Here is a 15,404-nt window from a genome sequence, read left to right on the forward strand (position 1 = left end):
GCTTGGAGACAGGCCTTTTCATGATGACATGATGAAGACTGAATAAGCTCTTGAAGTTCTTTAATTCGTAGGCAATGTTGATATGGGGAAAATAGTAAGATAAGAGGGAAGTTTTGGTGTTTCCGTCCGGATGACGTAAAAAGCCCAAGCAAATCGGAGCTTCAGCGGCGACCATCAATAAAAGCGATTAACTGACCAATCTTCACTTTTCTTCCTTGAGACCTTCTTCTCGTCAGTGACTAACTGTCATACCTACCTCCTATTTCATCGAATCATACTATTTGAATCACACCCCGATGCGCTTCCAGGGCCTGATTCCCGCCCTCCGCATCTTCGCACTACCCCTCCGATCGCACTCCGTCCGAGCCCTCCAGCGACCTCCTCTCCCCATCCCCAGCGCAACTGTCCTCAAAGCCGGTCCTACGATCCCCTTTCTCGGCGCATTATTCGGCTCTAGCGCGAAAACCGACTCCCAGTCCAACAACATGTCCTATCCCGACCAGCGCAGTGACGATGCTTGGCAAGCTGTGCTAAGTCCTGGTATGTATAGCTTTACCCTCATTCTCTACCTATCTACCTCTCATCTGTTCCCACGGTGCTAGCTCTATCCTGGTATGAAGGAAACTAATGCAAGTCAACCAAAGAGCAATTCAAAATCCTCCGCCAAAAGGGCACGGAACGACCCTTCACGGGCGAATACGATGCTCACTACCCTTCTCAGGGAGTGTATAACTGCGCGGGATGCGACGCGCCGTTGTACAAGGCAACACACAAGTTCAAGTCGGGATGCGGGTGGCCTGCGTACTTTGACTCCATCCCTGGAGCTGTTACAAGACATACGGATCGGTCATTTGGAATGGAGCGCACGGAGATTGTGTGTAGCAACTGTGGGGGACATTTGGGACATGTGTTCAAGGGAGAGGGATATCCGACTCCGACTGATGAGAGACATTGTGTGAATAGTGTTAGTTTGCGGTTTAAGGAGGATGAAGGTCAGGGGAAGTAAAAAGGGGTATGGGTGGAAGGTAAATAGGGAGTTTTCGGTGTAGAGTACTGTAGTTGTACGATGAAGAGATGAAGAGATGAGACGCAGATGAATATGAATATGACGATCGTCGCTGTTTGTGTGCGACGCTGGTAACTCTCATACAATAAATCAAAGGCAATCAATCTATATCAAACTGCATCGCTGGCACGTGCCGCTGGCCGGTCGGAGGTCAACCCACCGCCTACCCAAGTGTAATGCCTGAGGCCAACAAGACACCGCAACCCGCCACTTGGTGGCCCTTGACGTCTCTCTCCCCGTTTCAACTCCCCTTTATTATTGTCTCTCCTTTCTCTCCTCTCCGGCTGCATTCCCTGGTAGTTCGACCCGGACTGCGTCCCTAGCTGTGATGTCTCGACGTGCTACGCCGTCCCAGGCTGCTCAGAACCAGCAGATCATCAAGAGTCTGCTGAAACTCGAACAAAACAAGATATGTGCCGATTGCAAGCGCAATAAGCGTTAGTGACCCCCCGCGGATAACGCCCAACTTACGCCTGTTGTGTTTTGCCGTCACATATATCATTCAATGCGAATGTCCGGTGCATAATGCGATCGCATGCTAATATTGTTTCATTTAGATCCTCGGTGGGCATCATGGAACCTGGGAATCTTCATCTGTATCCGTTGCTCGGGCATTCATCGCGGCATGGGCACCCATATCAGTCGGGTGAAGTCGGTCGACCTTGACTCATGGACGGACGAACAACTTCAGAGTGTTGTGAGATGGGGAAATGCTAGGGCCAACAAGTTAGTGTCTTCCATTACACATTCGGTGTTTTGGGACTTTTAAGCTCATTGTCTATGGCAGATATTGGGAAGCGAAATTGGCACCCGGCCACGTCCCCTCGGAAGCGTAAGTGGATATCTCCCCCGCATACTGGTCAACTTGATGGCATCGTGGCTAAGTGGATGGCGTGGACAGGAAAATTGAGAATTTCATCCGGACAAAGTACGAGTCTAAGCGATGGGTCATGGACGGCCCAATGCCCGATCCCAAGACCCTGGATATTGGCGATGACGATGTGGTAAGTTGTCCGACGTTGTGTAACCTTATACGATGAGACTAACACATGTCATCAAAGCCTCTCGCAGTGGTCCAGGAAAAAGCGAAGATTGAACGCTCCGCTTCTCAGCGTGTGGCTGCGTCCAGTCAACCCGCAGTCCATCGCCAGCAACAGTCCATCGATCTATTCGCCGACGACCCTATCGCCCCTCCGGCGCGTCCGAGCACGACAGAGCCCACCCCCAGGGCTCCCCCTAAGCAACCACAGTCTGCTCCTGCTCCTAAGCCAGCGGCTCGTCCCGGGGACTCGCTACTTGGTTTGGACTTCTTCGGAAGCGCTCAGCCCGCCCCTACCAGCCGCCCAGCTAGTACGGCATCGACCCCTACCGGCTCGACCGGAATGTCTAGGCCCGACTTGAAGCAGTCGATTCTCTCGCTATACTCGAAGCCTCCGCCTGCTACGACGCAGCACGAGCGTACATCTTCATTTGGCGATCTGGCATCACCCGCCCCCGGTTCATCGGCCTCCAACATGGGTGGTCTGACGGATGCTTTCAGCGGACTGAGCATTCCCTCGTCCACTTCCCCTCCGGCTCCTAAACCAGCTGAGAAACCCTCGCCTTTCGCCAATTTGACGAACTTTGCCAGCATGAAGTCTACTCCAGCAGCTCCCAAGGTGTCTTCGCCCACTGCCTCAGTTGGTAGTGCGGGTGGTAGTCTCTTTGATAGCCTCACGTCTCCCACTGTCCCCCCGCCAAAGCCGCAGTCCCGGACCGCATCAATCTCGTCGAACGGTTTTGACGCAGGATTTACCAGCTTTGCGTCTCCTCCGCCGCCGAAGCCTAACCCCCCTAAGTCGCCTCTGTCTGACGACTTGTTCGGGCTTTCTTCGCCGGCCCCGGCCGCCCCGGCTGCTGTGTCGCCTCCGGCGTTTACATCTACCTCTCCGCAGCAGGATTTGAAGTCTGCTTTCAACCTTACCCCAGCTCCCGCTCCGGCCCCGGCTCCTAGGCCATCAGTGGCTAGCACCGCGTCCGTCGCTAGCGTTCTTCCTCCAACTACCATTGATCCTTGGGGAGGTAACGCTTGGAGCACTCCAGACCCTGCGCCCGCAGCACCTGCAGCACCTGCCGCATCGGCTTCGATGATGAAGGTGCCGGATACCCTGACTGCCAATGACATTGGTGCGGGTTGGGGCGCTCCGGCTTTGTCGGCTAGTTCCAAGCCGGCCCCAACCGTCGCTGCCGATGAGGACTTTGGCGGATGGACCAGCGCGGCACCCATCTCGTCAACCACCACTACGACTACTACCACGAATGCTCCTTCCAAGCCGGCGGGCGGGTTTGGCGGAGCGGACGATCTATTTTCTAATGTTTGGGAGTAAAGGCTGTGCGCCATCTCGCTTTTGCCTTTTTGCACATATTTGGTGTTTATTGTCTATCTCTTAGACTTGAGCGGCAGGTTTCCAATGTCATTTCATTTCTATTCCGATCTCATTCGTTGTAACCGCTTCCTTCTTGCTTGTTTCTCCCTCTCTGCTTTGATGCCGTGCTTCTCTTCTGCTTTCCTTTCTCACGCATGCCTAGGGATGGACATTGGGTTCGGATTGTAAAATGGGTGGGGTTATGGGTCCATAGCTTAATGTAGTCATGCCATACGTGTCATGTATTCCCAATGCATCCTTGCATATTGACGACAGGGGTTTAGACTTGGGGTTGGATGGCTGTAGTTGAGTTGACAAGCTGTAGATGTGCGGGCGCTCAGTCGATGCTGGCACCGGTAGCGCTTGAGTTACTCTGTCGGTATCGAAGTGCTCAATCCTTACTTACTTTCAGTATCACGTTTATTCTACTACCATCTTTGCCGTATTAAATGTCCCAGGGACAAGAACAAGTGTGTTGTAGATGTTAGGGAAGCGCAGGGCAGAAAGTGTGGGTCCTGAGGCCGCCACGGGCGATCCATCCATGGATTGGGTCCAATAATAATCATCCATCCTACCTTCTTCCTTTTGCTCTCCGGCTTATCTCGTGTCACTCCGTAATGTCTACTTCCTCCATTGATCAGTCTCTTCATCCAAGCTGGCCGATATGAGCCATGTTCAGCCCTTGTAAATCTCAACTAGCAGTCTATGATTTCCCATTTGGCCGGCCACTAGCACAAGATTGGCCCTTATAATAATGAATCATCCCGAGCAGACAGCAGATGAAGCAGCCAACGTTCCGTCCGCACAATCCACCAACAAGCCCAAAGTGCGTCTGAGCTGTGAGACTTGTCGGCAGCGCAAAGTCAAATGCGACAAGCTGAACCCATGCACGAACTGTCAGCGTCTCGGAACGAGATGCGTCCCCGTTGAACGGGCACGTCTTCCGCGCGGCAGATCCGGCAGACCAGCAACGGAGCGACCAGGTGACCAGGATGCGAACCTGAAGGACCGTGTGGCGAAGCTGGAAACCATCATCCGTGAACTGGCTCGCGGGGGCAATCAGGCCTCCGCTCGCGCTATTCTAGCTGCTGCCGTCGATGAAGGCTCACAGGCTGGGTCGTCGGATGGGGAGCATGGCGATGACGATGACTCGCAGCCTGGTAGTGTTCGGACTCCGGATACGTACTTGGGGTCTTCGTTTTGGGCCAGTCTCTTGAATGAGGTGAGTCAATTACTAGAAACTCTTACACATATCCAATGATCTGGTTACTGAGTTAACTCCTGGACAGGTGCCGGATGTACATTCCAGTGAGCAGAGTGGTTCCAAGGAAGATCACCGTAATGCTGAGAACAGCAACCTAATCAACTACCGCCGACTTTTCTCCATGGCAAGCGGCAGTGACTCCACAAAAAGCAATTCTCCAGCCCCCTCACCTGCCCATCAGCAGCTATGCTGTATATTCATGCAGAGGGTGGACCTGCTCTGTAAGATTCTCCACAGGCCCTCGGTGAAGGAGTTCCTCGTGGATGGAAAGCCCTATTTGGACTACGAGCCAGGGCATCTGGCCCCAACTGCCCTCGCCTACTCTGTATACTTCGCCGCCTCATGTAGTCTTCACGACGAAGAGAGCATGCGCTGCTTCGGCATCCCCAAGTCATCCATGGTAGCGAAGTACCAAAAAGAAGCCGAAGCAGCCCTCGCCCGCGCTGACTTTATCACCACCAACGACCTCACCGTCCTACAAGCCTACGTCCTCTTCCTCGTACGTCCTCCAATCCTAACACTCCACACTGACTAACCATTCCATTTTAGCTCGCCCTCCGCTCCCAAGACCAAAGCCGCCGCATGTGGACTATGCTCAGCATGGCCTTGCGTATCGCGCAAGCTCTTTCCCTCCACATCCCCGAGCCCCCATTTCACGTAACCCCCTTCGAGCGAGAACTCCGGCGCCGCGTCTGGCTCGCCATTGGCTTTCTGGACATCCAAGCATCCATGGACCGCGCTTCCGAACCGATGATGCAAGCCGCCTGGCTGGAATCTCACCCGCCAGCAAACGTGAACGATATCGACATAAGCCCAACCATGACCTCAAATCCCCCCGACTCCCCAGGCTTTACAGATATGACCTTCACAATGATTACCCGCAAAGCACAATATGTAACCCGATCCCTCAACTTCTCCGACTTCATGGAACCCTCCATCAATACGCTCGCTATCCGCCAACAACTCGTCCTCGAATTCCAACAATCCGTCTCGAAACTCCTCGCTCACGCCTCCCCTGCAACCAACCCCCTCCATTGGCTCACAGCAGCCGTAGCAGAATGCACCCACGCCTCTATGCAACTCATCACCCTACGGCCCCTCCAACGCGCTCCAAACTTCACCCCGCCCCTCGTCCGTGGTGACCGTCTTCTCGAATTCGCAGTCAACGTGCTCACCGCCGCGTATCGTCTCCGCTCTGACCCCCGCTTCGCCACCTACAAATGGATCGAATTTGCCTTCCCGCCCTGGCATAGTCTCGCCGTTGCTTTGGCAGAACTCTGCGTCTGCGAGGACAAAGCCGTCATGGAACGCTTCTGGGAACCAGTCGAGTATACCTTCAATCAGCTGGGACGAGTAATCGCCGATTCACAACGTGGGATGCTCTGGAAGCCTATGGTTAAGTTAATGGATAGGGCAAAGGAAAGACGGACACAATTACTTTCTACGTCTACTTCTACTCCAACCGGCTCTGGCTCTGGTCCTTCTTCTTCCAATCTCAACCCCGGCTCTGCTATCAGCTCGGAGCAGTTCTCCCCGCTGGATTTATCTATCCAGCAACAACAACAGCAGCAGGAGCAAGAGCAGCAACAGTCCATGGCTATGCAAATAGACGCGCAAAGCTTCATGCATACACCAGAGAGTCACAGTGGTCTTGATGGTGCAGCTGCTGCAGCGGCAGTCGCTGCATCTGCGTGGCCGAATGTCTGGGACGCGGTTGATTTCAGCTACGCGGGACCAGGACTTGGGAGTATGCAGATGGCATGGGCGAATTACGAGAACTTTGTGGCGGATGTTTACGTCAATGTTGATGATCCGGAGATTATGCGGTGATCATAATCACCTATTGTGTCTTCTGTTTCTTCTATGCCAAAAGAAGTTTGAATCTCCGCAAACATTTGATGATGATGATGGAAAGGACCCCGAACTGTGCAAATAGCACACACATTTGGTCTAATAATGATATTGTGGGAAACAACTAACTAATCCCATCACCACCCCGTTGCCTAACCTAGCATGACTTACTACTCCGCCTATCATACATACATTCGTCGAACCTAAGCATGCAGCAGCAAGAACTGCGCGAGCGAGACGAGAATACTCTGAATGAAGCTTAAAGAAAAAGAAAGAAAATCCCGGGATAACACAACAGCCCCATCACCAATTCCCACCTTCACCGATCAATCAATGAATCCTCCGCCATCCCGTTCCAGACGCCTAATTTATGTCAGATCTCCGATCAAAGCTCCCCTCTCACCACCGTTACGATAAAAAAAAATAATAAAGATCATATCAAACTCCTCTCTCTCTCCAAAACGTCATGCCCTGGCTACTACCATACATAATGAACAGGAGTGGGAAAGGGAGGATTTATTGGAATTTAGTGTAACCCCTGACGGGGGAAAAGGGAAGAAATTTTGGAAATGAAAATGAGTTCACCACACCACCGAACGAAGAAAGGAAGAAAGAAAAAAAGGAAAAATTCCAGGGTATTTGTACAACAATATATCAAAGTAAAAATGGAATGAAACTCAGCAAATGCAATAGTTAGCCAGATGATGATGATAATGATGATGATAACATGAAAGTTCGTTCGTTGCTCGAGGCTCGCTGCTCGCTGCCCCATGTCACGTATTCATTTTCAATAGTAATCCTCTTTCTCTATTATCATAATCAACTCAGTGAGTTCCTTACGCAGCGACCGATTACGGTCCCACGTTTCCACGATCTTCGGCCGGTGACTGAGGAATACGGCTTTCTTCCACGAGAGCCCATTGTATTTCTGAGCCATGCCGGTCGGTAAGTTCCTGGCGATGTTGCGCAGGACCAACGCCGCCTTGTAGGCTACACCGAAGGGTTCGCCTCTCTCATTGACTGGCGTATCCATGTAAAACCATTTGCGGACGATCCGCTCTTGAAGTACAGCGCGCTTGGAGACTGGGGGCTCTGCATCGGCAGGGCGCTCTTCGGGCAGGTGTGATGCCACATGGCCGGCTACCATGGCGGTGTTGTTGCTGGGGCCGGATGAGCGGAACCGGGTGCAGTTGTCCCAGAGGCACGTGTGGACCGGGGATTCGGCATTGTCCAGGTTGTAGTGGCCCGGTGTGTCCGTGGGCTTGAGCTCCATGTGGTCGGCGAAAACATGGTTGCGCAGGTCGGTGGGGGTGGTGAAAGCGCGCTGGCAGGTTTTGGAGGGCTTCGAGTTATCTGCCCATTTGCAGTATTGGTAGGGGAATCCCTGGAAGGTGTAGGCTGTTTCGAGCGGACGGATGCCCTTGATGATGAAGCGAGTCGCCGCGCCAGGCCCGTTGATGACCTGCGCTTGCGCATTTGTGAATGTCGTGCTGACGTTCTTGATGAATTCGGCGGCCGGGAGGACACCACCGCCCGGTACCCGGGGGTCTGCGAATCGACTCTGGTATGCCTGCCATAGGGCTATTTGGGTGATTTCGCACTCTGCATCCTCAACGAAGCAACAGCGCAACCAGCGTGAGCTACGCTCTGGCTCTTGTAGCTCCATTAGATCTTTCAGTAGCTCTGCCGGCACACGAGGGATCTCAGATGGCGGCGGTGCTACTTTCTCTTCCTGGAGAACTGTCTCTTTCTTGCTAGGACGCGCCTCGTGTGTTAGTAGGGCGATCATTCGCGGAACGAACACGCTTGGGAAGTCGAAGATGTCAAGCATGGTCTCGATGTTCTCACGCGAAAGCGTGTACTGGTACCAAAAGTCCAGCGCTCCGCTTAGGATGTCCTTGTCTAAGTCCAGAAGAGTATGGAAGTACATTTGTTGCAGAGCTTGTTTTGGCATGCGTTCCAGTGCTTGGTTACCCTCAGAATCGTTAATTTCAGTGGAGAAATGGGTGAGCGCCCAGAGCGCCCGAACGACGTGGGCACGATCTGGGGACTCGAGGCATTGAAGGAGGGAGATCCAGAGCGGATCTTCTGGGTCGGTCCTCAAGAACTTGGTAACCTCTTCCGCGATGTCTAACGCATCGTTCTTGATTTCATTGAGGCGAGGCTGGTTGGGAAGGTTGAGCAGGATGACCAAGAAGTCCCTCAAAAGTCCCTTCGCATAACGTGAGACATAAAAGGCGTTATCGGGGAGTAGAACCATATTCCGGAGAACCAGGGTAGCTTCTTTCACATTCCGTAGACGGTGGTTGAACTCGTACGTTTCGAGAGTATCATTAGGCAGAGTGACGGGAATTCTCTTGATCCTCTCGAGCAAATCGCGCGTTCCGTGTAGAGAGTTGAGGACATTAACGCGCTCCATAGGGTAGCGGTATTCATACTGGAGTTCCCATTTTACGCCCGTGCATATTATGGAGACATCAATGGCTTTCTCCATGAGAGTTTCGGCCAGCAAAGGGAACCCCTCGAACTTGAATTTGTCCCAGCGCTGGTTGGAAATCTGAACAAGATGGTACAGAGCGAAATCGACCTCGTCTGATATACCAGATTGCAGGCCGTAGTGGGCGCGCTTATAGATATGGTCCGCTATAGCGTGTCAGTGGTATTATTGTCATAATCATGGGTTGCTGTAAAGGCCTACGCACACTTGGGGACCTCGAGGTATCTGAGGGGAAAGTAAGGGTCATAGAAATCAGGTTGTTTAGCCACCTTGCCCGGCACGGTGAGAAAGAGGCCCGGCCTGTTGCCTGGCGTTGCTACTTCGCGTGTGTTCATAGGTACTTTCTGCTCTTTGCCGTCCCAGCCCTCCGTGGGTAAATGTGAATTGTTTGAGTTGGGCGCGGGAGAATTCGAATGCGTTTGTGACATCGAGCTTGGCTGAGGTGATTGATTTGAGTTGTGATGTGAGCGCCGAACCGGAGCAGTATCGGGAATGAATGGTTGATTGGCCTTGGGAGCCTGCCGCAAGCCCTCTACGGACGGTTAGCACTGGTTGTTCAACAAAAACGGAAGTGACACTGGCAAAATGACAGTGGTAGCACTTACCTCGGAGGGACGTGCGGGGGGTTTGGGAAGACATGTTGCTTTGACTTGAGCACGCCAAAAACCGATTGAGAGTATCGCTCCGCGACTTCGAAGGGGATAACCGGTTCTCCTAGGGCGCCCTGGAATACCTCTGAGAAAGACCAAGGTTGACCCAACGGACCCAGTCTACTGATCAAGGGGGCCTTCCGCAAAAGAATCGCGAGACCTCGCTATTAAACGCGCCAAAAAGAAGTTGGAGTCGAAAATGCTCCGTTTCTCGAAAGCCGTTCTTCCTGTTCTTCTGGAATATCGTTCCGAATTCCCTTTCTCAGATGATCGGAGTATGTTGACGTGGAATCGATAGTTCGTCGTGTTCCGGAGAGTTTGTTCGCCTGCTGGGTTCGAGGGATGTTTTCCGGTAACGGGCTGAGAGCTGGGTCGCGATATGAAGCTATCGGAGAACTGCCTATTCGAAACCAGAGAGGATGCGACAACGGGACAACAACAGACGTTCGCGTGAGAAGCGCTCTGGAATATAATCAAAAGAGCCGCCGCGCGGATTATCGAAGAGTAGCAGCGACAGATATAACCCGAGGACAGGCGCCAATTCCTTTGTCGAAGGCCGGGGGAGGGAGAGCGCAGCGTAAATATGAAGACAAGCTGATCCTGCGATCGATCCGTCCGTCGTTCATCCGCAGGGCAAAAGTCCGCGCTGCTGCTCCTTCTGGCCTCAGGCGCGTGGCCGGAGTCTTGGTTGTTCCGGAATGCTCGTTTCCGGTCATGTTTGCTTGGTTTGTCTGGTTTGGCCGGATGAGTAATCCTGCCCACAAGGAGTGCCTGAATGACCGCCACATATATCAGGCACCCACTATATCGGTAGATCAGGGTTCGTCGATCATCATGGCTTGCATTGGTCTATCTCACTTCCTCTTCCTTATTCTGACCTCCAGTGTAGGAGATGCAGCAGCAACAATGGATTCCACTGATCTTGGTAGTTTATATCGCGTGCATTTGACTACTGACGAGCCCATTAACCGAAGCCTAGTAGCTTCTACATGAGAAAAATTAATTCTCTCTGCCAAAGCAGCGCATTCGGGACTCGACACTCTACTATTTGCTGCCTATTCTAATTCAGTTTCTATATCTCTCTATTGTCTGGTATCTGATACTATGGTTGGCAGTAAAGATGTGTATTATCCCTGTTGGCAACACTAGGCTTAGCCTCCGGTCACCTGCTCTATACTTCCAAGCACCATGTCATTTACTTGTCTCCTAGTGCCCCTCATCAACTCCTTCATATCACTCACCATGGTCTGACCATCATATAAATCTTTATATATCACATTAACATTGACATAAGTTGTCCCTCCATATCCACATCTCAATCCGCATGATGCAAAGCCTGGCCCAACATCCTCCCGATTCAACTGTTCTCACTCGTCTATCATTAGCCAAGTTCTCCCATACAACTACATCGCTTACCCACAGAGGCCCGCTCAACTGGAGTCATATAATGGGAAACGGAGATATGACCGCTATATTTGAGAGGCGCACGATGACAAGCTTCACCCCAGACAGAGTACTACTGAAGGTCCTCCGTGTCCATGAAAGCTTGGTAATAGTCATCTTGGGGATAGGAGCAGAGGAAAGCCAGATGCTAATTGAAGTGGTTTTCAGGAAGAGATTGATCTCACTCACTTCATTATCGAAGCGGAAAGTATAACCCAGTCGAGTCAACACGCAGTATCCAAGCCAATATTCGCAGTGGTCGTGAAGCCACCGTGCCTTGCAGTGAAATATCCACGGGGAAATACGGTACGAGATGAGGCTACCTGTTTCGACTCGTAACCAACACCATTATAGGTCCGCCGATTTCAAATCAAGTTCACCTTTGATTCCGACTACTACACCGCTTTGTCTATTCTTAGAGAATTAGGGTGTCCAGTCTCAGAGCCGAGCGTCGGAAATATGCGCAAATTGACCTCGTCACAATGGAACTCGGGCTCAATCGAAGTGACATCTATGAGCAGAGAACCTCCATATAGCTTGAGTAGTATGCCAGGTCCATCCGAGCCTGTGGGTGCTTCTAGTCTCCAACGCTCATCGACCACCGGTGCATCAGGTTCGTCATCTAGCGTTACAGCTTGTGGGTTGTCCGTAGCAATTGGCACAGTACTATCTATCTGACCCCAGCAGGCAACTCATTACCATCTACATCATGGAGTACTGCTCAAACAAGTGATACAACCCGTGCTAAGGGGAGCAAAGACCAAGTTTCCCTCGCAACAGCACATACACCATTCCAGTACACCCCAGCAGTCGGCCAGAAGGGCGTGGCAAGCTCCGACATAATCACGTCAAGGCCCTTCACCTCGTCAGCTGCTGAACGTCTTCTCAAACCAGAGATAAACATACCACCACGGAGAGTTCTTCCATGGTCAAATACTTCCAAGAGAGCCAATGCCATGACAAAAACACCACCCGCTGTCCCATACGCGACAGTCACCAGTGGTACCTCATCGAACATTGGTACGGATGCTAGATATAAACTCTGTCACGTCCAAACGTGCACTAACCCTTCATGAAAGCAACAGATACAACCCAAAATTCTCAAATACCTACCAAACGATCCCAAATTGCCCATTCAGACCAAATGCAAATGCAAACGCAAACACGACCAGCCACATCAGGCGAAAGGACTACCATGCCTCGCCTACGACTACTCCCACCAAAATTACCCAACGCCAGAAACGACAGACAAAAGCCTCATTTAGAGTCAGGACCAAACATATCAGCTCACACGGGACCACATAATCAACCTCCGTGCCTAAAAGAAGCCAATCCGCCAGTTATTCCATCTTGCCCATCTATCACTAGCAATCTACAAGCCGAGAGAGCCGAAGCGAGCAAACTATCGACAGGGAAGCAAGGAGAGGCGCAACAAGCAAAGATTCTGGATGCTCTAACGACAGCAGATCTTTCTTCATATATATCCAACCCCACCGAAGAGCGTATGGCTAGTTTAGAAACGTGGATCTGCAATCAGCTCGAAGACGATGGGTTCCTCGAGCTTTGTCGGGATGTAGAAGGTATATGGCAGAGGATTGCGTTCGGGAGATAAGATAAGGGTTTAATGATTAGTATATTGTTTTATTGCTTAATTGTATATTTATATAGCATAATGGATTGATATTGATGAATTATGCAGTAACCAGAAATGGTTAAAGAACAACCGAAACCCTAAGTATACAGTGTACGGATTTTTATTTCGTCATTGCGCAGGATCCTACCATTAGCTCATGACTTTACTAACAAATCTAAAGATTCGGCATAGGAGTCAGAAACCATGATCGTCCTCAGTTTGCGTCGGGGTTTTTTCTTCTTGTGCTTGCACTTGCCCAGGAGGCACTCTTCGGTATTAGCACTTTGGAGCGGTTCGGTGGTTGATTACGTTAAGATGCTCTACTATACTCTTACTAAGCTTAAACCCGGTGCCTACTTAGTACCTGATCTCTCTGCTCGCAACCACCCCTCATAGGATGCTCCTTTTCACAAAGTATCCGTCAATGCTCGATGCGAACATCGCGAACAATCAGGCCATACCCTACTTGGCATCCACGGAATGCTCGGAATGCAGCTATCCTGGAAGACAGGATATTCTCTCTCCAATAAGCCCATAAGAAGGTCAGCAGCCCGTAGGGCCAATAGGGGTCGGTTGGGAAACGCAGATGGACCTCAGCAGTTTGTGTTCGTTGCAGAACATCCTATGAGAGATTGTAAGACCATGTATTTTCAAACTTAGCCATCATTTAACCACCCTCCGAAGCACCTGTTGAACCTATTACTAATTACGAGGCAAAAAAGACCCCGAACCTGGTGGTATTGACCTGTCCTGTCTGGCTTCTAATGACTAATAATGGTAAACTACTGTTGTTGGCTAACATGAACCTCGTTCTCAAGTCAACGTTTCCGAGGTAGCCAGCCTCTCCGTAGAGACGCCAATTGAGGTCTTGGGTGATGCATCGCCAACTAGAGCTGCTGGTGATTTTCCCGGCCCCGCGACCGAATCTAGGACAGCTGAAATACAGCCGCATCGCGATAACAGTAAAGAAGACCAAGGCCAATCCCCGTGTTCATCTACACCGACAGACGACGGACAGCTACAATTAGCTGACGGAGACGCCTTCTATGAATGGTCGAGTCAAGTCGCTACTACTACTATAGAGTCAAGTCCCATGGCAGCTCCAGACCTCCCCAACATTACTACATATATGCCACCGAGCGTACTGTACAATGACATCTGGCAGCGGTTTGGGCCTGTCCTTCAGAGATGTTCGCTTATTCTGCTCCAAGTCGCTCCTGCCAATGCCCACTAACAAGTCATAGACAATATGGAATTCTGCACGATCCCCTTAACGTTCGACTTACAGATGAATCCGTTTCGATATCACAAAACGATCGTTCCGGAACCTATGTTTCTGGTCCATGCGGTGATGGCTTTAGCGGGTCATCATGTTAAGAGCCAATCAACCGATGACCATCACTATACAGCATTAAAACTCTTCCGCGAGAGCCTTGACGCATCCAGTAATGTGGAAGATGGCTCCTCCATGCTTGATGCGATTATGATCTTATTTTCCTTCGACGTTAGTTTGCATCTTAATCACTGTTACCCGGACCTAATCCAGGTTGATGACGAAAATTAGGAAACTCAATCCACCCTTGGATACTGGAGTACACATCTCAAGGGAGCCTATGGCCTCATCGAAGCGTGCGGGGGAATCGAAGCATGGACCACGTCCGCTCGGGCAGACGCTCAAATAGGATTGCTGTTGTGGTATATTACCCCCCACCCAACCAAGCGTTTTACGCAAAACCAGCCAGGCCCTTCCAGCTAAACTGTTTAGGTGGGATGCCATCATTAGTCTCTTATCCCGGGAAGACTGCGTTTTCCCGCACGCATACGTCGAAGCCATCCTATCGAACCCCGATGATCGGAAGTGGAATTTCTTTGACCTCTGCGGGTGCCCACACAGCGTGGTCACGCTGCTCATGCAAGTTGTGCGTCTGAGTGCCGAGAAACGCCAATCGTCGTCTATGCGGTACGTGACCTTCGACACCACGATGATTGCCCAACTCGAGCAAGCGCTCGAGTCCTGGCATCACATCCCCCCTGCTGCACTTGCCTTCGGTAGTAGCGAAGAGGACATCCAAAAAGACCAAGATTGTATGCACTGCTCGGAGGCATGGAGACATGGCCTGATTCTCTACATATACCGTGTATTCCGATGGAAGCCGGGAAGCCCGATTCCAACGCATGTTGTCCGTTGGGCCCGGATTGTTGTGGACCATGTGGTAGCGTGTCGCGACGAGAGCATGGTCGCCCGGCAAGCGTTGCTGCCACTCTTCTTCGCGGGCTGTGAACTACGCGATCGATCGGTACGGCAGAAGATCCTGCAGTTCTGCTCGGTGTGGAATGACCGGACGCGGTATCAGATGTTTGGGAGCACCATTCCGTTGCTTGAAGAAGTATGGGCGGAGCAGGAGGCGAAGGGATTTGAGAACGTGTGGTGGGGTCACGTCGTGGATCGAAAACACACCGTGTCTTGTTATCCGTTGCAAATGCGGCTTTGCTTTGGATGATTTACACAAAAGGTAAATATACATTCGCGGTCAGCTTTTATTAAGGTGGATCTGGGCTGCTGGCTCCTAGAGATCTCAACTATCTTAATCAGCA

The 15,404-nt window shown here is 51.4% G+C and overlaps 6 protein-coding genes across 6 annotated transcripts; 5 read left to right on the forward strand and 1 right to left on the reverse strand.

The window, feature by feature from the left end:
- Positions 1-296: 296 nt before the first annotated feature.
- AtWU_06573 (peptide-methionine (R)-S-oxide reductase) lies at positions 297-1,006 on the forward strand (the record flags this gene model as incomplete). The annotated part of the gene is made up of 2 exons (XM_035501682.1): positions 297-540; positions 645-1,006. 2 exons carry the CDS (start codon positions 297-299, stop codon positions 1,004-1,006), a joined length of 606 nt encoding a protein of 201 aa, XP_035357575.1.
- Positions 1,007-1,394: 388 nt separating this feature from the next.
- On the forward strand, positions 1,395-3,432 carry AtWU_06574 (stromal membrane-associated protein; the record flags this gene model as incomplete). The annotated part of the gene is made up of 5 exons (XM_035501683.1): positions 1,395-1,503; positions 1,624-1,792; positions 1,854-1,898; positions 1,968-2,070; positions 2,128-3,432. 5 exons carry the CDS (start codon positions 1,395-1,397, stop codon positions 3,430-3,432), a joined length of 1,731 nt encoding a protein of 576 aa, XP_035357576.1.
- A 793-nt stretch (positions 3,433-4,225) lies between these two features.
- Positions 4,226-6,565, forward strand: AtWU_06575 (Zn(II)2Cys6 transcription factor; the record flags this gene model as incomplete). The annotated part of the gene is made up of 3 exons (XM_035501684.1): positions 4,226-4,693; positions 4,761-5,234; positions 5,285-6,565. 3 exons carry the CDS (start codon positions 4,226-4,228, stop codon positions 6,563-6,565), a joined length of 2,223 nt encoding a protein of 740 aa, XP_035357577.1.
- Positions 6,566-7,373: 808 nt separating this feature from the next.
- On the reverse strand, positions 7,374-9,722 carry AtWU_06576 (putative chromatin remodeling complex subunit (Rsc9); the record flags this gene model as incomplete). Its single annotated transcript, XM_035501685.1, has 3 exons — positions 7,374-9,229; positions 9,289-9,615; positions 9,689-9,722. 3 exons carry the CDS (start codon positions 9,720-9,722, stop codon positions 7,374-7,376), a joined length of 2,217 nt encoding a protein of 738 aa, XP_035357578.1.
- A 1,338-nt stretch (positions 9,723-11,060) lies between these two features.
- Positions 11,061-12,788, forward strand: AtWU_06577 (Zn(II)2Cys6 transcription factor; the record flags this gene model as incomplete). Its single annotated transcript, XM_035501686.1, has 5 exons — positions 11,061-11,282; positions 11,345-11,482; positions 11,531-11,813; positions 11,864-12,196; positions 12,262-12,788. 5 exons carry the CDS (start codon positions 11,061-11,063, stop codon positions 12,786-12,788), a joined length of 1,503 nt encoding a protein of 500 aa, XP_035357579.1.
- Positions 12,789-13,433: 645 nt separating this feature from the next.
- On the forward strand, positions 13,434-15,310 carry AtWU_06578 (fungal specific transcription factor domain-containing protein; the record flags this gene model as incomplete). The annotated part of the gene is made up of 6 exons (XM_035501687.1): positions 13,434-13,443; positions 13,532-13,546; positions 13,628-13,999; positions 14,054-14,313; positions 14,374-14,504; positions 14,575-15,310. The coding sequence occupies 6 exons, from the start codon at positions 13,434-13,436 to the stop codon at positions 15,308-15,310; spliced, it is 1,524 nt and encodes a 507-aa protein (XP_035357580.1).
- Between the last annotated feature and the right edge of the window lie 94 nt (positions 15,311-15,404).

This window comes from Aspergillus tubingensis (assembly GCF_013340325.1).
Source record: "Aspergillus tubingensis WU-2223L DNA, scaffold_8, whole genome shotgun sequence".
In the NCBI taxonomy this organism is placed as follows: Eukaryota; Fungi; Ascomycota; class Eurotiomycetes; order Eurotiales; family Aspergillaceae; genus Aspergillus; species Aspergillus tubingensis.